The sequence below is a fragment of the Suncus etruscus genome, chromosome 4 (genome assembly GCF_024139225.1).
Source record: "Suncus etruscus isolate mSunEtr1 chromosome 4, mSunEtr1.pri.cur, whole genome shotgun sequence".
Taxonomy (NCBI): Eukaryota; Metazoa; Chordata; class Mammalia; order Eulipotyphla; family Soricidae; genus Suncus; species Suncus etruscus.
Window position 1 is genome coordinate 14,201,645 of NC_064851.1, and position 23,387 is coordinate 14,225,031.

General features: G+C 47.8%; 1 protein-coding gene across 1 annotated transcript in view; it reads right to left on the bottom strand.

Moving 5' to 3' along the window:
* The window catches only part of SCNN1A (sodium channel epithelial 1 subunit alpha), a 46,823-nt gene extending 26,761 nt beyond the window's left edge, over positions 1-20,062 (bottom strand). Inside the window, 4 exon segments of the mRNA XM_049772489.1 lie at positions 507-697; positions 3,171-3,438; positions 18,457-18,820; positions 19,965-20,062. Coding sequence (XP_049628446.1) covers positions 507-697; positions 3,171-3,438; positions 18,457-18,815 — 818 coding nt within the window. The 5' untranslated portion in view covers positions 18,816-18,820; positions 19,965-20,062.
* Between the last annotated feature and the right edge of the window lie 3,325 nt (positions 20,063-23,387).

Genomic DNA, 23,387 nt, shown 5'->3' on the forward strand with positions numbered 1-23,387 from the left:
AGAAATGAGGTCCAAAAGGACTGGCTCACAATATGAAGCTCATTACAAAGAGTAGTGGTGCAGTTAGGGAAATAACTACACTAACAACTATCATGACAATCTTAATGAGTGAGAGAAGTAGAATGCCTGTCTTAAATACAGGCAAGCATTGGGAAGGAGGAAAAGGAGGCATCAGTGGTGGGAATGTTGCACTGGTGAAGGGTGGATGATCTGTTTATGACTAAAACCCAACTACAATCATGCTTGTAATCATGGTGCTTAAAGATTTTATATGTTAAAAAAAAAAAGAAAATAAATAAATAAATAAAGTTTAAGGAAAAAAAAAATCAAAGCCAGACCTCCAGTTCGAGCCTTCTGAGGTCAGCCTATAGGAACCCAGGTATACAGGCAATAGAAGGGGACCTGGTAGAGGTTTGGACCCAGACCCATGCTCCCCCTCTTCTACCTAGGGATTTAACCATTAAACTTGTCCTACGTGCAGGAGCACCCGTGTGGGAAGCACTTACGCCTGGTTGCAGGATTCCTGGTTGAAGCGACAGGCAAAGATAAAGTTGCCCAGTGCATCCTCTTCCAGAGCGGGCGAGGTGTCTGACAGCTGGGACAGGATGTTGATGTAGTGGAAGCGATACCACTCCCTCACCGCGTCCACCCCTGATGAGTACGTCTGGTAGAAGCAGTCAGATTTGTTCTGGTTGCACTGGACATAAATAACAGAGTGTGAGAGAGAAAAGGGTAAAGGCAAGGCCAAGGAGATATTGGGGTCCAGGGGGAAGGGAGCTGAAAGGCTGACAGAAGCAGAAGCTTCCATGGATAGGATGAGGAGAGCATAGGGTAAAGGGATGGGAAGCAAACATGGACACCTCCATCTGCAGAGGAATCTTGGTCCCTTCAATGAAAAGAAAAGTGAGAGATCAGATTTGTTCCCTTAACTAGATCAAGGGCTAGAACTCCGTCTCTGTATGAGTGGCACAGTGAGTGGAACACATGTTTTGCATGCAGGAGGCTGGGTTCCAACCCACACAGTCCCTAGAGCATCCAGCCCCCAAAACAGTCACTATAAAGAGAGTAATCTAGAATTCAGGTCTCCTGGGACCATCATACATTCTTCTCTCTGCCTCTTTCCCATCTCATTCTACTCTCTCTTCACTTTCTATTAAAACCAAAATGTTCAGTCTTTCTTTTTAGTGATTTCTTATTTTGTACTTTTATTTTTCTTTTCTTATTCTCTGACTTCTATTCACAGAGCAGATATCTGCCAGGCCCCTATTCTGCCAGAGACTTCCACTGCATTCCACCTATGATTACTAGAATCATTCGAAAAGGTGCTTTTTTTGGGGGGGGGGGCCACACCCAGAGGTGTTCAGGGGTTACTCCTGGCTGTCTGCTCAGAAATACCTCCTGGCAGGCACAGGGGACCATATGGGACACGGGGATTCGAACCAACCACCTTTGGTCCTGGATCGGCTGCTTGCAAGGAAAACACCGCTGTGCTATCTCTCCGGGCCCAAAGGTGCATTTTCTACCATCAATTCACTCTATAGCTCAACCCTCTTACAGAGACTCCCCTCCCGGACAAGAGATCACCATCCGCTGGCACACCAAAAGATGTTTTATCATTTCATTAAAAAAGGTTTAACTATGTCAGGGGTTGATGCGATATTGCAGCAGATAGGCCGCTTGCCTTATATTTGGCCCGACCCGAGTTTGATCCTCCTCACTCCCACCCTATGTGGGACCCTTGAGGGCAGAGCCAGGAATAAAAACTTGAGCACCACCGGATGTGAGCCCCAAACTAAAAATAAAAAAAATGCATTAACTATTATTGTAACAATGTATTTATTGTATAAGAATATAATATTGTGGGGCCAGAGAGATAGCATGGAGGTAAGCCATTTGCCTTTCATGCAGGAGGTTATTGGTTCGAATCCCGGCATCCCATATGGTCCCCCGAGCCTGCCAGGAGCGATTTCTGAGCATAGAGCCAGGAGTAACCCAGAGCGCTTCTGGGTGTGACCAAAAAAAAAAAGAATATAATATTGTAAAAAAAAGAATATAGCATTGTAAAATAATATTATAATATTAATGATTTTATTGTATAATAATATATGTATCAAGAGAGCTGAACAAATGGAGATTATATTCCTGACACTGAGCTATAAAAAAGTCACATTCTTGGGGCCGGTGAGGTGGCGCTAGAGGTAAGGTGTCTGCCTTGCAAGCGCTAGCCAAGGAAGGACTGTGGTTCGATCCCCCCAGCGTCCCATATGGTTCCCTCAAGCCAGGGGCAATTTCTGAGCGCTTAGCCAGGAGTAACCCCTGAGCATCAAACAGGTGTGGCCAAAAAAAAAAAAAAGTCACATCCTTTTCATTGTTAAATGCATTTCAGTTCAGCACTGAACTGAAATGGACCTATTCCCTAAATGCAGCTGTGAAGATCCATTTTTTTTATTATTTTTTCCCATGTAAACACAATCTGTTCTTCTATTTTGCCATTGACAAATTCATGCCACAGTCAGTAAAACAGTGCAGGAGCTGGTGCAATAATACAACAAGAAAACCAGTATTGATGGGGCCTGCGAGAGAGCACAGAGGGTGAGGTTTTTCCTGCTCATGGCTGACTACAGCTCCATCCTAGGACCGCACATGGATCATTGAGCACATCCAGGAATGGTCTTTGAGCACAGAGTGAGGGGGGAAGCCCTGGGCACTATAGGATGTGACTCCCAAACCAAAATAAACAACAGAAAAATAAAACCTGGAACAGTTATTAATATCAAATATATTCACTGCATGCTGTTTGTATGTCTTGGATTCATAAAAAATAATAATAATATTGTATAATAATATAATATTTCATAAAAATGTATTTGTTAATTTATTGGGGGGATTGAATTGTTTTAATTTAACTTAGGGGTGGGGGACTGTTTTAATGTAGCCTGCAAGGCCACGAAGTATTTATTTCCCAGCCCTCCTCCTGGCTGCCTAAATTATGAAGCAACAGCAGTAAAGACCAAGGAACAGGGGAAGGAAATGCGTCCTGGGAATGGGGCAGAAGCAGAGGGAGAGGGCGAGTGGGCGTGACCTGTGGATTAGGGGTGTAGTTATCTTGGGGGGGTGGTCTTGGGGCGGTCCTTAGGCCTGGGCGGGGCCTAATTGGGGCGTGGCCTCACCAGCTTGAAACCGATCTTCCAGTCCTTCCAGTTGACTTGGGGGTTGTTGTCCCGCACGCTGGAGGCGGCCCAGCGGGCTCTGCGAACCTCATGGTCCTTAGGCGGGACTCGAACCAGCTGCAGGGCGTGCATCCGGCTGTCCCGCAGATCACGCCGGCGGGCATGGGCCGACCCCTGGGTCTTGGAGGAGTTGTATTTAAATAGGTCGTAGAGCGTCTGCTCTGTCATGCGGTCCAGCTCCTCCAGGTCCCTTTTGATTTCTGTGTACCTGGAAGGAGCCAAGGGGGAGAGGTTCATTCACCCTGGGACTGTGGGGGGCAAGCCTAGCCTCTTGGGGGGAGGTGTCTCTGTTTTCTTTTCTGTCACCGAGGAGGTGGGTTCTGCCAGCAGAACCTGCAGAAAATCTCTGTGGTGGTGGGATGGGGTGGGGTGGGTGGAGGAAATGCACACCACAGTGATGGCATTTGGGGGGCAGAACTTTTCTGTCTCACCTGTACACACATCCCAGCACAAGATGTGTACTTAGCCTTGCCTAAGGACCAGTCAACCTCAGAACTGATGATCCCTGTAAATCAAGTAGCTTCTGGGCCTCCTATGATCTTCTGAAATTGGTGTTCTCAAGCCCTTCTGACTGCAGAACTTTTTTTTTTTTTTTTTGGTTTTTGGGCCACACCCGGTAACGCTCAGGGGTTACTCCTGGCTATGCGCTCAGAAGTCGCTCCTGGCTTGGGGGACCATATGGGACGCCGGGGGATCGAACCGCGGTCCGTCTCCTAGGCTAGCGCAGGTAAGGCAGGCACCTTACCTCCAGCGCCACCGCCCGGCCCCCCTGACTGCAGAACTTTTAAAATTAATACCGAAGCCCAGGTGGAGCAATAGTACAGCAGGTAAGACCCAGGCTTAATCCCTGGCACCCTATATGGTCCCCAGAGTCCAGCCAGGAATAAGCAGTGAGCAAACCCCCTCCATGTAGCTTCCTCCCCAAAATAACTATTACCGATGGGGCAGGCACCTCTCCACCTCCAGTTTTAATAAGTTTCGGGGTGACGCCCAAATACAGCAAGTGAAACATTACCCAGTACAATTCATCACCATTCTTCTCTGAGCTGGCCCCGTGGCCATTTCCACCAGGTAAGGGCAAAGTGGATGATGGGTCATCGAGATAAAGCAAAAATAAACACACACCCAGAACTAATAAGTCATTAAACAAAGTTGCAGGATATGATTGCATTTCTACACACCAGCCACCAATTGTTGGAAAGTGCAGTCACCAAGGTAACACCATACTTAAATAGCAAAAACATCATCAAAGGCTAAAGGAAAAAAATCGAATAAGAGTGAGCAAGACCTCTGTCCTAGAAAGCCTGTTGTAACAAAGGCCTAAATAAAAGGAGAGCTCAACATTGTTAGCTGATAGCTCCCAACTGATCTTTAATTTTTTATTTATGTGTTTGTTTTTTCAACCATAACTGACTGTGCTCAGGGTTACTCTGGGGAAGGGGTTGTTTTGTTTTTGTTTTTGTTTTTGTTTTTTGGTTTTTTTTTTTGTGTGTGGTTTTTGGGTCACACCCGGCAGTGCTCAGGGGTTACTCCTGGCTCCATGCTCAGAAATTGCTCCTGGCAGGCACAGGGGACCATATGGGACGCCGGGATTTGAACCGATGACCTTCTGCATGAAAGGCAAACACCTTACCTCCATGCTATCTCTCCGGCCCCTTGTTTTTGTTTTTTGATTTTTGGGCCAGACCCGGCTGCACTCAGGGGTTACTCCTGCTCTGTGCTCAGAAATCACTCCTGGCAGGCTCAGGGGGACCATATGGGATGCCGAGATTCAAGCCACCGTTCTTCTGCATGCAAGGCAAATGCCTTACCTCCATGCTATCTCTCTGGCCCTATTTATTTATTTTTGTTTTGGGTCACCAGGCAGTGCTCAGGGGTTACTCCTGACTCTGCACTCAGGAATTACTCCTGGCAGGCTCAGGGAACTATATAGATAGAACATTGGAAATGAAACCCAGGTCAGCCACATGCAAAGCAAACATCCTCGCCACTTCAGCCCAGCAAAAACAATTTTTTTAAGTCAAGGGTCAAAGCAATATATTGTACAGTGAGAGCAGGTACAAGTGGCTGACCCCAGTTCAATCCCCTCAATACCTTCTAAGGTCCCTAGTAGGGAGTGATCTGAGTGTAGAACCAGAAGACCTGAGATTGTTGGATGTGGCCAGAAAACAAAACAAAAAGAAACCCAAAAGCAGATAATGGGAACAGAATCCCTGTCCCCACTCTGATTTTAAGACTGACAGCAGGGCCCGGAGAGATAGCACAGCGGCGTTTGCCTTTCAAGCAGCCGATCCAGGACCAAAGGTGGTTGGCTCGAATTCCGGTGTCCCATATGGTCCCCCGTGCCTGCCAGGACCTATTTCTGAGCAGACAGCCAGGAGTAACCCCTGAGCACCACCTGGTGTGACCCCCCCCTAAAAAAAAAAAGACTGACAGCAAGGCTACAGAGATAGTTCAAAGGACTGATGTCCAAAAGGCCCCAAGTCTGATCACTGGCACCATCTGATTTTTTTTCTCCAGCACACCCCATAACTCACCAGTGCACTGAATCAGAAGTTGTAGAGCCGTAGAGCAAAGTACAGGCTCCAGAAAAACCCAAGACTTAGTGTAATGCAGTGGTTCTCAAATAGTGGGGCGCGCCCCCCAAGGGAGTCGCGAGGCGCCTTAAAGGGGGGCATGTTTGACCTCGACAAACACTGTCATAACAAGCTAAGCCCCGTGTTTATGTCTCTGTATGTCTGTGGAGCTGAGAGTTGCTGTGTCCTGCTTCATACCCCGCTTTGAAAAGCTATGTATTGCAAAATGTGCTCATTGTAGCCATGAATCCAGACATCACCTCTGATTAAAAAAAATCAGCTCAAATTATTTTATATGTTTTTGTTTTGTAGGTTAAAGTTTTTTTAAATAAAGATACTATGTTTTCTTCTTCCTAGGGGGGGCATGACAGAAAATAATTGAGAAGCACTGGTGTAATGTCACAGTAATCAACAGTATAATGATATGGAGGTACAGACAGACTTAAAATCAGCAGAAGAGAGTACATATATAAACTCACACATAGCATGTTGCCAACTGTTTTTTGTTTTACCAAGGCACAATTTAATCCAAACCGGGAAAGTAATTTCCTATAAACAGATGGTGCTGGAACAATTGGGAAAAATACACAGAAAGAAGAAGTCTTAAATCCTACTTCAGCTACCTACACAAATTTAGTTATGGGGCTGGAGAGATTAGGAGAGTTGGTAGGGCGTTTGCCTTGCACATGGCTGACCCAGGTTTCATCCTCAGCATCCTGTATGGTCCTTGAGCACTGCCAGGAGTAATTTCTGAGCACAAAGCAAGGAGTAACCCCTGAGCATAGCCGGCCATGGCTCCAAAACCAAAATAAACAAATGTATTTTATGATGCAGAAATTTTTACTTCTGAATATTTTACCCAATTTGCCCCTAATCATTTATCCAAGAAAAATATAATATAAGGAAAAATATTTCTAGCAGTTTTATTCCTAACAGTGAAATAAAAAACAATTCAAATAACTGCTTATCGAAATAAGTTAGCAAAGAAAAGGAATTGATGGCAGGCATTAAAAGCAAAATAAGCCAGACACACATACATGATTCCTTTTAGATAAAATCTAAGGAAAGATAAAAATTAAATGATGGGAAACTGGAGAGATAGTATATCAGGTAGGATGCTTGCCTTGCATGAGGCCATCCCAAATGGTCCACTGAGAATTGCCAGGAGTAATTCCTAAATCCAGAGCCAGGAGTAATCCCTGAGCATTGCTGAGTGTGACCCCAAAACAAAATAAAGCAAAAAGACAAAAAACTAAATGGTGATGACAGAAAATGACAGTGGGAATGGGAGTGACATTGACTGCAGAAAGACACTAAGTAAGGGAAATGGTCATTATCTTGACGGTCTGATTTCAGCAAGCATAGAAACTGCGGTTCATTACATGGCAATTATAGGGCCATTCAAGGCCAAGACTCCAGGTCAGGAGATTCAGGTCTTGTGGGTATATAGGGGATGCCCCAAGCACACTGAAAGAACCAATCTTGTGTCTGTCCTCACAGCACTCCTCCACCCCACTTCCTTTCCAGGTCCTTCATCAACACCTGCTGGCTGGACCAGAAACATCAGTCTCCTGAGAAGATGAAGGTAGCTCAAGTCAAAGGTATTTGGGGCTATAAAGACAGTACTGGGGTAAAGGTGCTTGCCTTGCACTCCATCCACCTGGTTTGAGACCCCATACACCTCATATGGGTCCCTGAGCACCACCAGGATCACTCCAGAAATAGGCCCTGAGCACTGCCAGATGTTTGACAGTCAGAAAAACTTTTATGGGGGCAGGTGGCACACCTGGCAGCTCTCAGGGGTTACAACTGGCTCTGTGCTCAGAAATGACACCAGACAGGGACCAGAGAGATAGTACAGTGGTAGGGCATTTGCCTTGCATGCAGTAGATCCAGAATGCAGCTGATCCAGGACGGACGGTGGTTCGTTCCAATCCCTGCATTCCATATGATTCCCTGAACCCGTCAGGATTGATTTCGGAGCGCAGAACCAGGAGTAACCCCTGAGTGCTGCCGAGTGTGGCCCAAAAACAAACGAACCAAAAAACCTGGATTGGACTACAAACAAGGCCCCTAGGCACAGGTATTAAAATCTACTTTTTTTTTTCCCCTTTCCTCTTCCAAACATTCAGCATACCTTTGATGGGTGGGGGAAAAAGCCTGAGGCTTATCAAGTCTGAAATAACTCCAACAGCCACCTGGCCCTCCATTCTATTCCACTACCTCAGACTCTTTTTTCCTTTGGTTTGGTTTTTTGGCCATACCCAATGATACTTGGGTGTTACTCCTGCCTCTGTACGCCAATCACTCCTGGCTGTGCTTGGGGAACAATAAGAGATGCCAGGGATCCAAACCAGGTCAAGTGCATGCAAGGCAAATAAATGCCCTACCTGCTTTACTATCACTCCAGCTCTAAGGCTAACTTTCTTAATCTGCACAGTGAACAAATAAAGAAAGTTAGGCCTTTGGAGCTGGCTAGTTTAGAAATCTGTAAATTTGTTCTTTTAAGCAGTTATCTTAAGTTCTTTTAAGCAGTTCTATAGTTTTATCAAGTAATAGTAATTTCATAGTTTTATTAGGTTTAACCACTCTGTAGCTTCTGATTTTTAAATTCACTGTCTTGCTAATCCCAGGCCCTCTGTCCCTGAGGACCCCTGGCTGCCAGGCAATAAAACAATTCATTTACTGACCCAAAAAGATAAGAGACAGCCGTATGTGCTTGTGAAAAATGGGAAATAGTCAGGTAAAGATTGATGTTGCTTTTAGCTCTGTCATTGTTTGTTGACTTGAGGCAATAAAAATAGCTTTGAGACCCTGACAGGCCAGGCTTCTCCCAAAGACCCCCATCCTGGTGCGTCAAGACATTCCCAAGGAAAATCTGGAGAAACAAACAGACCACCAAGATGTGAGCCTGGGGGTTGATGTGAAAGGAAAGTCTGGAGAATGCAAGCCAAATCTCCAAAAGACCACCGGAAGGGGAGCTGAGATGAATGGCGTCAGAATGGGGGACAGGGGGACTGTATCTTTTTCTATTAATATTATTAAATAGTGTGAACTAAAATTTATGGAATGTTTGAAATGAAGCTGCTTGTGACCTCATTATTATATGAATTTCTATAAGAATCTGGAGATTATTGAGCTCGGGGTCACTGCAGACCAAATTCCTGCTGTGGACCCAGAGCTCTGGTAATTAAACCCAGCATTTGTTGTTTACATCTCTGAAGTTTTGTGGTCTTTTTGAGGCAGTGGGCTCTCTCGGACTCCCCTTGGGCCCTCTTTAGGCCCTAGGCTCTCGAGGTCCCTTTTAACAAACTGGTGATCTGATAAGGTGCTTTCCTTCCCAGTGCCCATTTCATGTCGTGTAAAACAAGGGTGTTGATAGCGTCTACTGCCTAGGGTTGGTCCCGAGAACTGGGCAAACTACTAGCAGGAAAGCATGGAGAAGAAAGCCTGGACAAGAAGATGCTGCAAGACTCCTGCCCCATGGGCCAGGAGAGATAGCATGGAGGTAAGGCATTTGCCTTGCATGCAGAAGGATGGTGGTTCGAATTCCAGCATCCCATATGATTCCCCAAGCCTGCCAGGAACGATTTCTGAGCCTAGAGCCAGGAGTAACCCCTGAGCGCTGCCGGGTGTGACCCAAAAACCAAAAACCAAAAAAAAAAAAAAAAAAAAAAAAAGACGCCTGCCCCATATCCTTGTGGTTGGCCTCACTGTTTGGAGAAGAAAATGGTTCAATGGTTCTGCTGTGGGACGAGGTCTGGTCACCACCAATCAGATTTCTTTCTTTCTTTTTTTTTTTTTTTTGGTTTTGGGTCACACCCAGCAGCACTCAGGGGTTACTCCTGGCAGGCTCAGGGGACCATACGGGATGCCAGGATACCATTGACCTTCTGCATGCTACCTCCATGCTATATCTCCGGCTCCCACCAATCAGATTTTAATCCTGCCTTCACCACCCAACATCGGGGCCATCTCTACAAAGCCGTTCAGGTTTTTAAGAGGTTCTGCTTTCTGCCCTGACTTCAGGCACTAGTTGCATCCGATCAACCCAGTCCATTGCAAGATCCCTATATGAGCATGGCTGCTGCAAAACAGGGATCCACTGCTGCCCATCCTAGTACTACATCAACACCTGCTGGCTGGACCAGAAACATCAGTCATTTGAGAGGATGAGGGTAGCTCAAATCAAAGGTATGTGGGGCCACAAAGACAGTACTGGGGTAAAGGTGCTTGTTTGAATAGCCCTGTAATTGACATACAATAAACCGCAGTTTCTATGCTTGATGAAATCAGACCATCAAGATAATGGCCATTTCTCTTACTTAGTGTCTTTCTGCAGTCAATGCCACCCCCATTCCCACTATCATTTTCTGTCATCACCATTTAGTTTATTGTTTGTCTGGGTTTTTTGTTTGTTTGTTTTTTGTTTTGCGGGCCACACCCAGTGACGCTCAGGGGTTACTCCTGGCTCTGTGCTCAGAAATTGCTCCTGGCTTGGGGGACTATATGGGATGCCAGGGAATTGAACCACAGTCTGGCCTAGATCAGCCCGTGCAAGGCAAATGCCCTACCGCTTGTGCCACCACTCCAGCCCCTGGTTTTGTTTGGGGGTCACATTCAGCAATGCTCAGGAGTTATTCCTGGCTTTGTACTTAGGAATGACTCCTGGGAATGCTCAGTGGACCATTTGGGTTGGCCTCATGCAAGGTAAACATCCTACCTGATATAGTATCTCTCCAGTCCCCCATCATTTTTTTTTTTTTTTGGTTTTTGGGCCACACCCAGTAACGCTCAGGGGTTACTCCTGGCTATGTGCTCAGAAGTTGCTCCTGGCTTGGGGGACCATATGGGACACCGGGGGAATCGAACCGCGGTCCGTCCAAGGCTAGCACAGGCAAGGCAGGCACCTTACCTTTAGCGCCACCGCCCAGCCCCCCATCATTTAATTTTTATCTGTTCTTAGATGAGTGTATGGCTTATTTTGCTTTTAATGCCTGCCATCAATTCCTTTTCTTTGCTGACTTATTTTGATAAGCATTTATTTGGGTTGGTTTTTATTTTTTGACTGTTAGGAATAAACTGCTAGAAATATTTGTCCTTATGTTTTTTATTTTTTCTTGGACAAGTGATTAGGAGCAGAATTGAGTAAAATATTGAGAAGTAAAAATTTCTGCATTATTAAATGTATTTATTTATTTTAGTTTTGGAACCATTGCCAGCTATGCTCAGGGGTTACTCCTTGTTTTGTGCTCAGAAATTACTCCTGGCAGTTTACTACCCAGCTGCTGGCTGCTGGGCATAGAAAGAAGCATATTCAGGGAACTTCTGAGCCCCAGACACAGAAACAAACGGGAGATGGGAGGAGGCCAATGATTACTTTTCCCAAGGAACAACTTTCTTTCCTTTTTTATTTATTTTTTAGGTGGAGCCATACCAGCTATGCTCAAGTCTTATTCCTGGCTTTGTGGAATTACTCCAAGCAATGTTAGGGGGACCGTGTGGGATGTTAGGGATTGAACCTGGGTCAGCCACGTGCAAGGCAAGTACCTGGCCTACAGTATTATCTCTCCAGCTCCCCAAGGAAGAACTTTCTACCAAAAGGGCTGCAGAGGGAATTTGATGACTGGTGCCTGAGAGGAGGGTCCCCAGTTCCAAGCATTTGGATTTGGAGTCACTGCCAGGCTTTCTCATAAAGCCTGTGAGAAGAAGTTATTCTTACTAGTATTTGGAGACATGGCCTAGTGCAGTGTCCCCTCCTTGAGTGTAACCCTTTCCCCAAAGCCCTTTTATCTATGCTTTCTTTTGATATGATCAGACCAGCCCACACCTGGAATGGAGTGGGCTGTTTTAAATAAAGAATAAAAAATATCTGGCTGGGTTGGGGGGAGGCAAAGAAGAAGCAGCAAAAAGTAGAGAGAGAGGGGCAGAAAAAGCTCTAGCAGAGAAAGCATATGTGAAGAAAAACATGTGGTGGACAGGATCATGGAATAAAGCAAGCTGACTCCAATAAATATCTTAACTGACTACTTGTGAATTATTTCTCCTCTGTTACCTTGCATCTTCAGACCTGCAGGCCAAAGGGGCTAGAGGTGCCATACCAGGGAAGGACTCACCCCTCATGGGTGACTCCTGACTCTATGCTCAACAATCACTCCTGACAGGCTCAGGGGACCATATGGGATGCTGGGATTTGAATCAATGACCTTCTGCATGCAAGGCAAATGCCCTATCTCCATGCTATCTCTCCAGCCCCTCTCTTTATACTTTTGTTTTTATTCTACACTTGAAGATACTTGCCCCTATCCCCTACCCATTTCTGCTCCTCAGCCCTCTACCTAGTATTCTCCAGAAGGAAAGACTCCATGAGCTCCTTTGTTAGGGAAGGACCTGGAGTTCTGGGGCTGGAGAGATAGTCCAGCTTGCTTTACAAGGGGCCAATTTCAGTTCGATCCCTGGCATTGCATATGGACCTCTGAATCCTACCAAGAGTAATCCCTGAGGACACAGCCAGGAATAAACCCTGAACATTACAGGGTGTGACCCAAAGACCAAAACTTTAAAATATGGCTCAAAGAGATAGTACAGTTGTTTATTACATTGCATGTACCCATCTTGGGTTAAATTCCCCACACCGCATATGGTCCTCCTATTTCCACCAGGGGTGATTCCTAAGCTCAGAGCCAATAGCCCTGAGAACCCCTAGGCATGGCCCCCCAAAAAGGAAACAAACAGATTTCTGGAGCTTCAGAGATAGTGGAGGGTGAAGGGGGTTAGAGCTCTTGTCTTACAAGCAGCTGATCTGGATTCATTCCCTAGTATTTTTTATGGTCCCGGAGCATCACCAGAAATTAACGCCAGAGTGCAGAGCCAGGAGTAACCCTGAAAACCACCAAATGTGGCTCCAAAACAAACAAACAAAAAAAATAGATAGATAAATAAAAAAGAAGAAACTCTGAGGCCTAACATACTTGTTTGTGTCTCGGCTGCCAATCTCAGATACTCTACTCCTAGATGGGGAGGCAAGAGAGGGACTTGAATTCCAGTGTCCCCACCTGCTGCTTCGGTGAACCTGGGCAAGTGATTGAGCCTCAATTCCTTCATCTGTACCATGGAAGTAAGATGAGTACTTGACTCAGAGAGTTTTTAGTAAGACTTAAGTAATGAAATATAAAATGCTATGTATACTTGGGGCTGTAATAGCAGGTAGGACACTTGACTTGCACACAGCCCACCTGAGTTTGATCCCCAGCACCCCATATGGTCCCCCAAGCCTCACCAGGAGTGATTCCTGAGTGCAGAGTCAGAGATAACCACTGAGCACTGCTGGTGTGTAACCTGAAACAAACAAAAGACACCCCCCAAAAAAAAGTTGTATATGCTTGCATTAATTTGTAGAAATTTCTGGCACATATTAAATTTTTACTTATTAGTGTCTTTGCTTTTATTTACTTCAGGGGTGGACGGCTGTGCACAGGGGCTACTCTTGGGACCCTAGGTAGTAATAGGGATTAATCTGGGGTTGGCTGCAAGTAAGCAAGTGACTTGCCCACTGTTCTCTCTATCTCTCTCTCTCTCTCTCTCTCTCTCTCTCTCTCTCTCTCTCTCTCTCTCTCTCTCTCTCTCGCTCCCTCGCTCTTACACACACACCTCATTATTTAATCTTTTTTTGGGGGGGTCATACTTAAAAGCACTCATTACTTCTGGCTCTGTACTCAGAAACTACTTTTTGCAGGCTTGGGGGACCATATGGAATGCCGGGGATCTAACCCAGCTTGACCACGTGCAAGGTAAAACCATGTCTGTACTATCTCTGTAGCTCCATTCTTGCCCCATTTTAACGATGGTGTGACCTTCATCTAATGATTTCCCTTCCCTGTCCTCTGCACCATGGAAAAAAACAGTCCCCATGTCCACAGACTTGCAGAACTTCGGTGGGAGAGTTTATAAAGTGCCTGGCACTGGATCACATGCAACAAGGTCATGTAGTATCCTTCCTCTGAACACTAAAGAAGGGGGTTTACCCCCTTCACTTCCCTTCTAGGGTGCTCTCCCAAAGTGCTTTCCATTCCAGAGAGGTTTCTTCCTATACTGTCCAGTCTCTCCAGCAGAGTACCTGCAAACACAGAGACCCCAACAGTCTCCCTCCCGGCCAGCCCCCTCCATCTCACACCATATGACTCAGCCACAAATATTTATTGACAGGGACTGGAGAGATGGTTCAAATGGTAGGGCATTTGCCCTTGCATGCGGCAGACCCGGGGCTCAATCCACAGCATCCCATATGGTCCCCCATGACACCCGCCAGGAGTAAGCCCTGAGCACAGCCGAATGTAACCCAAAAACAAACAAACAGAATATTTCCTGAGAATTTGCTGCCTTGCCACTCATCTTTTCCACTGCCTGTGTCCCCTTCCAGCTAGCCCAGAGCTGTGTCCCTGAGGGATAAAGTATAGGAGACCCAGGGAAGAGATCATGGCAAAAGAGCTAAAGGGTTGTGGAAAAAGAGAAAAGCCCAGCCCCTAGGGACCCTGAGAAGAGGCCAGCGAGGAATGGGAAGCCAAAGCAGGCCCAGAAATGAGATATAAACACTTATTGGAAGCTTCCCTTGGTCTCTGCCCCACACCCTAAGTATTAAGTGGAAGCAGGCAAACAGAGCATGAATCACAGCTCTGGCACTATCACCCTGACCTTCATCACTGGCCTCTCTTGGCCTTGGTTTTCTCCAGTGAAGTGGGGACAGCCACCCTGCAGCTGTCCTGTCAGGATGGTAATAAGAATTAGAGGACTAGGGGCTGGAGTAATAGCATAGCTGTAGGGCTTTTGCCTTGAATGTTGCTGATCTGGAATGGACCCGGCTTTGATCCCCAGCATCCCATAGGATCTCCCGAGCCTGCCAGGAGTGATTTCTGAGTACAGAGCCAGGAGTAAACCTTGAGCACTGCCAGATGTGGCCCCAAAACAAAACAAAACAAAAATTAGAAGATTGGAGAGTCATCTATAGGAACTGATGTCCCCAGTGTCTCTGTGGTCAAGAGCTCCTGAGTCTTGGGCATTCAGTGGAAGATGACCAATGATCAGTGTTCTTTCTCTCTGTAGGACAGCCCATCCCAGTCCTTATTAGCCCATGACACACCTTTGAGAACATTAGAGAAGTCTCCACCCCCAATGTGAGGTCAATGCCAACTCTCCAGAACCTAAGGCCTAGCCATCCTGTTTTTTTTTTTTATTTGAACACCTTGATTACATACATGATTGTGTTTGGGTTTCAGTCATGTAAAGAACACCACCCAACACCAGTGCAACATTCCCATCACCAATGTCCCAAATCTCCCTCCTCCCCACCCGACCCCCGCCTGTACTCTAAATAGGCTTTCCATTTCCCTCATACATTCTCATTATTAGGACAGTTCAAAATGTAGTTATTTCTCTAACTAAACTCATCACTCTTTGTGGTGAGCTTCCTGAGGTGAGCTGGAACTTCTAGCTCTTTTCTCTTTTGTGTCTGAAAATTATTATTGCAAGAATGTCTTACCTTCCTTCCTTCCTTCCTTCCTTCCTTCCTTCCTTCCTTCCTTCCTTCCTTCCTTCCTTCCTTCCTTCCTTCCTTCCTTCCTTCCTTTCTTCCTTCCTTTTTTGGTTTTTGGGTCAGGCCCAGCGCCTCTCAGGGGTTATTCCTGGCTCTGTGCTTAGAAATCGCACTGCTCCAGCCCCCGTTTTTTCCCTAAAGGTACTCAAGGCCCAGCAGAGATGGCACAGGGAGCAGATGGTGCTGAGACTCCAGCTGGAGGCAGTAAAAAAAGAAAAAAAAAAAAAAAAAAGAATGTCTTTCATTTTTCTTAAAACCCATAGATGAGTGAGACCATTCTGCGTTTTTCTCTCGCTCTCTCTCTCTCTCTGACTTATTTCACTCCACATAATAGATTCCGTGTACATCCATGTATAGGAAAATTTCATGACTTTATCTCTCCTGACAGCTATCCTGTTTGCTCTCTTTCTCTCTAACTCTCTCTTTCTCTCTCTCTCTCGCTCTCTCTCTCTCTCTCTCACACACACACACACACACACACATATACACTCAAACTCACTCAGACATGCACATATGCATATACTCATAAGTCTTGTACCCCTCCAAGGTAGAAACCTCAGATATTTATGACACTGGACACAGTGGCCAGTACTAACGTGTTTATGCACCAAGCCTTTCCATCACAGTCTTTTTTGTTGTTGTTATTATTTTGGGGACATTCCTGGGGGTGATCAAAGACTATTTCTGGCTCTTGTTCTGTGTTTAGGAGTGACTTCGTAGCCATATTAATGGGACCCTATGTGGGGCACGGATTCAAGTCATGGTTGGGTACATGCAAAACAAGCGCCTTAACCTCTGGACTTTCTGGCCCATTATGTTTTTGTTTGTTTGTTTGTTTGTTTGGGTTCAAGGATTCAGGATCACTCTTGGCAGAGCTTAGGGGACCATATGGGATGCCAAGATCAAATAAGGAGGAATATATGCAAGGCAGGTGCCTGTACTATCTCTCTGGCCCACTTTTTATCTTTTTCTTTTTTATTGGTTTTTGGGCCACACCCAGAGGTGCTCAGGGGTTGGTTAATACTGGCTCTGCATTCAGAAGTCATTCCTGATGGGCTGGAGCGATAACACAGGAGGTAGGATGTTTACCTTGCATGCAGCTAATCCGGGTTCAATCCCCAGCATCCTATATGGTTCCCTGAGACTGCCAGAAATGATTCCTAAATGCAGAGCCAGGAGTAACCCCTGAGAACTGCTGGGTGTGGCCCAAAACTAAAAAAAAAAAAAAATCACTCCTGGCAGGCTCAGGGGTGCCAGAGATCAGACCAAGGTCTGCCATATGCAAGGCAAAATTTTTTTTTTGTCTTTGGGTCATACTGGGGTGTTCAAGGCTTAATCCTGGCTCTGTGCTCAGGGACAATTCTTAGTGGGCCTCAGGAGACTGTATGGAATGTCAGGAATTGAACCTGGGCCGTCTGCATATAAAGCAAGCACCCTACCCACTGTACTATCGTTCCAGTCCCTCTATTGTATTTCTTACTCCAGTATCTTCAAAGACCTACTATGAAGATTGTCGGAGTATGGGGGTGCCCATTTGCCACCCATATAGGGCTGGGCCTTACAGACTGCAACTGTGCCAGGGAGTTTGAATGGAGTTCACATAATAGGCGTCTCTCAACACCACTCTGACTTTCCCATCCAAACTTGGCATGGAGCAGAGGCGATGAAACCCAAAACTTCAGGCACACCCTAACACTTCACAGCCAGCACCTGTGCAGGTGAAGTAGTGTATGTCTGGGAATGGGGTCACCTGGCTCTTGGAGGGGTCAAGATGGGGGAGCTGTCTGACAAGGGCTATATTTGTTTTTGTGTTTGTTTGTTTTGGTTTTTGGGTCACATCCGGCAGCCCTCAGGGGTTACTCCTGGCTCTGTGCTCAGAAATCGCTCCTGGCAGACGTGGGATGCCGGGATTCAAGCCACCATCCGTCCTGGATAGGCTGAGTGCAAGGCAAACAAACGCCCTACTGCTGTGTTATCTCTCCGGCCCCAATATATATATTTGCTTCTTTGTTTTGGTTTTGGGGCTATATCCAGTGGGCCTTTTACTCCCTGGCTTAATGCTCAGGGAGCTGCTCCTAGTAGGGCTCAGAGAACCATAAATGATGGCAGCATTAGAACCTCAGTTGACCTGTTTTCTTCTTATGAGTATTCTTTTAAATTAATTAATTAATTTTTTGGGTTTGGGGGTCACACCAGGTGATGCTCTGGGCTTACTCCTGACTTTGCACTTGGGAATCACTCTTGGCAGGCTCAGAGTACCTAATGGGATGCTGAGGGTTGAACCTGGGTCGATCTCTACCCTACCTACAAGTGCTCTACACACTGTGCTATCGCTCTGGCCCCAAGCCTGCTTTCTTTGGTCTCTCCTCCTGCTGGTCCCTCTTCACTTTGCTCCTGGAGACCAACCAGCTCCTAACACCCAGGCCTGTGTCCTCTATTTAAATGATGCTAAAAGACTCTTCTCAGGGCCCGGAGAGATAGCACAGCGGTGTTTGCCTTGCAAGCAGCCGATCCAGAACCTAAGGTTGTTGGTTCAAATCCCGGTGTCCCATATGGTCCCCCGTGCCTGCCAGGAGCTATTTCTGAGCAGACAGCCAGGAGTAACCCCTGAGCACCACCGGGTGTGGCCCCAAAACCAAAAACCAAAAAAAAAAAAAAAAAGACTCTTCTCAGGGCCAGTCCACTTTGCTCTCTGGGGTTCTAGATTGGGGATGAGAGGGCCATCTCTGCCCAAGTCTTTTAGAAGCTTATCAACATTAAAGATCTAAGGCATTCACTTCCCAGGCAGGAGGACTTGGGGGAATGGAAGAGAAGACAGACTTCCAGAAGCTTCAGGACAACTGGAAAGATCTCACAGATAAGCTCAAAAACCCACTGTCTGGGTTCTGATCTTGCCCCAAGTGGGGGTCCACCTGGGATGTGGGGGGAGATAATAAAACCAGCTAGAATCGCCTCCTACCCGTGAGCCTGCGACTCTACCTTTCCAAGGGGCACATCTGCACCCTCTGTCCCACCCACCCAGGTGGCATGGGACCTCCCCTCCAGACTGGCCTGGGCTGACCTGTAGGGATTGAGGGTGCAGACGGTGACTGCAGGGAAGACCAGCTTGTCGGAGTTGAGGTTGATGTTGAGATTAACGGGGTAGCTGAAGTACTCGCCGAACATCAGGCCGAACTGCCAGTACATCATGGCAAAGGCGCAGAGCCAGAGCACAGCCCAGAAGGCCGTCTTCATGCGATTGTGCTGTGAGCACACCAGGCGGATGGCACCATGGATGGTGGTGTTGTTGCAGAAGAACTGGAAGAGCTCGCGGTAGGAGCGATGGAACTCAATCAGGGCTTCCTCTTCCTCCGTGGGCTGCTGCGGGGCAGCTGTGGGCTCGGGGCCCAGCCCCGGCTCCTCGGCTTTGTCACCTTTCATGAGAGCTAGGGGCGGGGGCAGCAAGGTGAGGATTGAGAGCTGGGCTCCCAGCACGCCTGCTCAGCACCACCTTCACCCCAGAGCTAGGCTCGCTGCTTCTGCCCAATATACCCCATTCCTGCCCACTCCTTCCTTCCACCAGCCCTGCTAACCTGATGGCACCAGAGAGCTGCCTGGATGGAGGGGAGGGGCTATCCTCTGCTGGTCTGAGTTGCCCCCTTTGGGTCTAGTCTTGTTCACTCTGCCAGGCTAAGTCACTCCCTGCTCTTCCTCTTCTTCCTCCAAGACCTCTAGATCTTAGATTCTCTCTGTGTCTCTCTGTCTCTCTCTGTCTCTGTCTCTCTCTCTCTTCCTCCCTCTCTTTGTGTCTTTGTCTCTCTTTCTGTGTCTCTGTTTTCTCTCTTAGCTGAACAGTCAAGATACCTTTCTCTTTCTCTGTGTCCCTTTTTCTGTGTGTCTCTATGTCTGCTGTCTCTCTCTCCTTGTCTTCTCTCCCTCTCTGTGTGTCTTTGTCTCTCTGTCTTTTTGTGTCTTTGTTTTCTCTCTATTAGCTGAATAGTCAAGATATCTTTCTCTTTCTCTGTGTCCCTTTCTCTATGTCTGTCTCTCTCTCTTCTCTTTCTCTGTGTCCCTTTCTCTATGTCTGTCTGTCTCTCTTCTCTTTCTCTTTCTCTGTGTCCCTTTCTCTGTCTGTCTGTCTCTCTCTCTTCTCTTTCTCTTTCTCTGTGTCCCTTTCTCTTGTCTGTCTGTCTGTCTGTCTCTCTCTTCTCTTAACTGGTCTGACAAGCTCTGTCTCCCAGTATCTGTCAGTGAGTGAGTCTGTCAGTCTGTCTGTCTGTCTCCCCTTTCTGGGCTCTCTCCTCCGTCCTTACTCACCGCTGGCCCTCCGTGCCAGACACTCGGATCCAGCGTTTCTTCCTCCCCTTCCCCGCCTCCCCGCACCCCTCTCCCCTCAGTGTGCTCACCTGGCCTCGGGCGTGTCCTGACTCTCCCCCTCCAACACTACCACCACCACACACACACCCTGTCCCCAAGATCGTGGGGCTCGGGGAGGTCTGGGCGGCCTCTCGTCCCGCTCCCAGGCTGTGCTGGGCTGGGACTGGTTCCTTTCCAGTTGGATCTGGCAGCCAGGCCTCTCCACCCACTCACCTGACAGGTGCGGGGCGGCCAGGCCAGAGCCCGCCCGCCGAGGGGAGCTGACGCTTCATTAGCATCTCAATTAAAGTGAGCCTCGGGGTGGGGCCAAGGAGGATCCGGGAGGGAACTTGTGGGCCTAGAGCCTGGGGAACAGTGACCTGACCGTCCCCCCCTCCCAGAAGTGGCTGAGCGAAGCCCCTGCACCCCAGTCCTGGAAAGAAATGATGAGGAGCTGGGAGAGTGGGTGCTAATGGGGAGTGATCATGAACTGGGCCTGGGGGCTCCCCAGCTGGGGAAAAGGTTCTCCCCACAAAAGGAGGAAGGCCAGGAGGGATGGCAGATCCGAGAAAAGGGGAGACTGTGGGAGGAAGATGGGGAGGAAGAAGGGTAGGGGGGAAGGATGCAAGTGGGTGCAGGTTGGAGGGACCCCCATCTGGAGTCTCCGTGGCAGGGAGAAGGCCCCAAGTGAGTGTCAAGGCACCTGGTCCCCCACACACACAAGGGAGTCCCTCTAAGGGCACAGCCCAGCTTCAGAGAAGGGTGAAGCACCCCTCTACTCTTTAGCCTCTTTCCTCAGAACTCCCCACCACTACCACCTTGGCCTGGGAGGGGCCCCAGTAAAACCAGGGGTTGGGCAGGCCCTGGGACATTCTGTTCTTTTTTACCCCGCCGGCTGCCAGGCCAGGAATGTGTAATGTCCCCTGTGTGGTCACGGGGTTACAGGAATGTGGGCACCGACAGCAACCTTGAAAGGCCAGGACAGCACTCTGGGGAGCTGGGACAGAGGATCTGAGGAGGACCTGACAGGGACTGGGTTGGAGAAGGGAGGGAGAAAAGAAGAGAAAGGAAGGAAGGAAAGGAGGGAGAGAGGAAAGGAGGGAGGGAGGAAGGGAGGAAGGAAGGAAGGAAGGAAGGAAGGAAGGAAGGAAGGAAGGAAGGAAGGAAGGAAGGAAGGAAGGAAGGAAGGAAGGAAGGAAGGAAGGGAGGGAGGGAGGGAGGGAGGGAGGGAGGGAGGGAGGGAGGGAGGGAGGAGGGAGGAAGGAAGGAAGGAAGGAAGGAAGGAAGGAAGGAAGGAAGGAAGGAAGGAAGGAAGGAAGGAAGGAAGGGAAGGAAGGAAGGAAGGAAGAGGGAGGGTGGGAGGGAGGGTGGGAGGGAGGGAGGGAGGGAGGAAGAAAGGAAAGAAAGAAGGAAGGGAGGAAGGAGGGAAGGAAAGGCAAGGAAGGAAAGAGGGTAGAAAGGAAGAGGGAAGGAAGGAAAGAAGAAAATAAAGAAAAGAGGGTAAGAAGGAAGAAAAGGCAAGGAAGGAAAGAGGGTAGGAAGGAAAAAAGAAGGAAGGGAGGGAGGAAAGAAGGAAGGATGGAAGAGAGGGAGAGCTGGAGAAAGGAAAAGTTTCTTCTCAAGGGCTGTTTTTCTCCCAGATATCTGCCCCGACCCTAAACTGCAAGGACCAGGAGAGCAAAGGGGCAGAGGACCCAGCCCTGAAAGATGCTCTCCCCATTGGGCCCCCAACCTGCCAAGCTTTGCCCCCAGATACAGCCATGCCTAGGTACAGGTGGACCAGGAGACAGATAAAGGCTGCAGTCATCTAGAGCCAGGGGAGCCTGAGGAAGGGGACAGAAAGGTGGGGAAACCCCCATCAAAGGGACCCTGGAAAACTCAGACAAACTGGCATCCTCTTGGGTCTTGAGGAATAGCAAGTCTTGGGGTCAGGAGGAAGGAAAGTGCTCTAGGCTGTGGTTTTTCCCACTTGGACATCTCTTGAGACCTCTTAAAGGGAGAGATGGGACCTGGGCTCAAGTGGGGATCACATGCATATATGAGCTCAGAGGTTCTATCCCCAGCCCTGCACAGCATCCTTCACACAGCCAGCTTTGACCCCGGTGACTACTAGCACATCTGGGTAGACCCTAACAATTGTTTTCTTCCAAAAAGTGCTGATAAAGGTTTGAAGGGATAGATAGCACAGCCTTAGGGTGTTTGCCTCCAAGCGGGCCCAGGACAGACCATGATTCTATCCCCAGCATCCCATATTGTCCCCCTAGCCTGTCAAGAGCGATTTCTAAGTGCAGAGCCAGGAGTAGTCCCTGAAAACTGCCGCTGGGTATGGTCCAAAAATCATTAAATAAATAAATGAATGAATGATTGAATAATATTAATAAAGCTGATAGCAGCCAGGATTCCCTTTCTGGCCCATGTTGCTTTCCTTCTTTACCCCTGGGATGCACAGCTCAGCTGGGTTGGGCAAGGCTGTTACTTCATTTTCAGCTAAAAGCACTAACTCCTCCAACCCCCACACATTTCCCCGTGCAAAGATAAGCCTGTTTTCTGAGCCAAACAAAAATCAACAAAATAGCAGCGTAGTAAGAACGGGAATTGAAAAAATTTATTTTTCTCTGGGGTTGCCTCTAGAGCATTTGCCATTTGCCTCCCAAAACAGAGCAGCCACAGATCAGAGGGAATTAGGGACAGAAACATAGTACAGCAGGTAGGGGCACTTGCTTTTTAGGAAACAGATTCAGGTTCAATCCCCGAACATCCCATAGGATCCCCTGAGTCCATTAGGGGTCTGATTCCTCTATGCAGCAGAGCCAGAAATGACCTCTGAGCACCGATGAGAATGGCCTCAAAGCAAAAAGTCTCGGAGTCCATTTATTAATTCTCAACAATCTGGATCCTGGATTTTCTCCCTAGCCCCCTCATAAAGCTCTTGACATTTTTTCACAGCACCCAGCTATCCCTTAGTTCCTCATGGATCCATAAATCAGGGACAATCCAAATGTCAGGTGAACTTATTCCCCCTGGAAGCTTCCAGGGGGCTTTTCCTGCCTGTTTGAGCCCAGAGATTCTATCTAAAAGGCTCCTTTGAATCACTGGTGCCTGAAACCCAGCCCTGGTCTAGGCAGCTGAGCTTGTGCCTCTAGGTGAGAGCATTTCCGAGTGTCCAGAATGTGTTCCTAGGGCGGCAGCTGCCCAAAGGCTGCATTTCTCCACGTAGACAGAGCCAGAACAAGCTGGTTATGGTAAGAAAAGGTAAGAAAACCAGGACTCTGACACCTGTCCCTTTGTCATAACTCCATTGTCTTTTCCAAGTGCAGAAACAGCACCTGGGCACATTTGGGGCTTACACAACAATTTTCCAACAGCAGATATAGAAGGACACAGGGGACAAGGAGAAACCGCTCTTGGTCCTGTCCCTGTCCCTGTCCCTGTCCCATCCCTCAGCCCAATTGGAGCAGCTGCAATGTGGGTGTCCAGGGACATCTTTGGGTGCTTGTTTTGCATTTTGCTTTCTTTTGATTTGGACCCACACCTGGCATTGCTCAGAGCTTATTCTTGGCTCTGTATTTAGGGGTCACTTCTGGTGGGGATTGAACCCGGGCCTGCCTTGTGCAAGGCAATGCGTTATCCACTGTTCTATCTCTTTGGCTTCTTCCT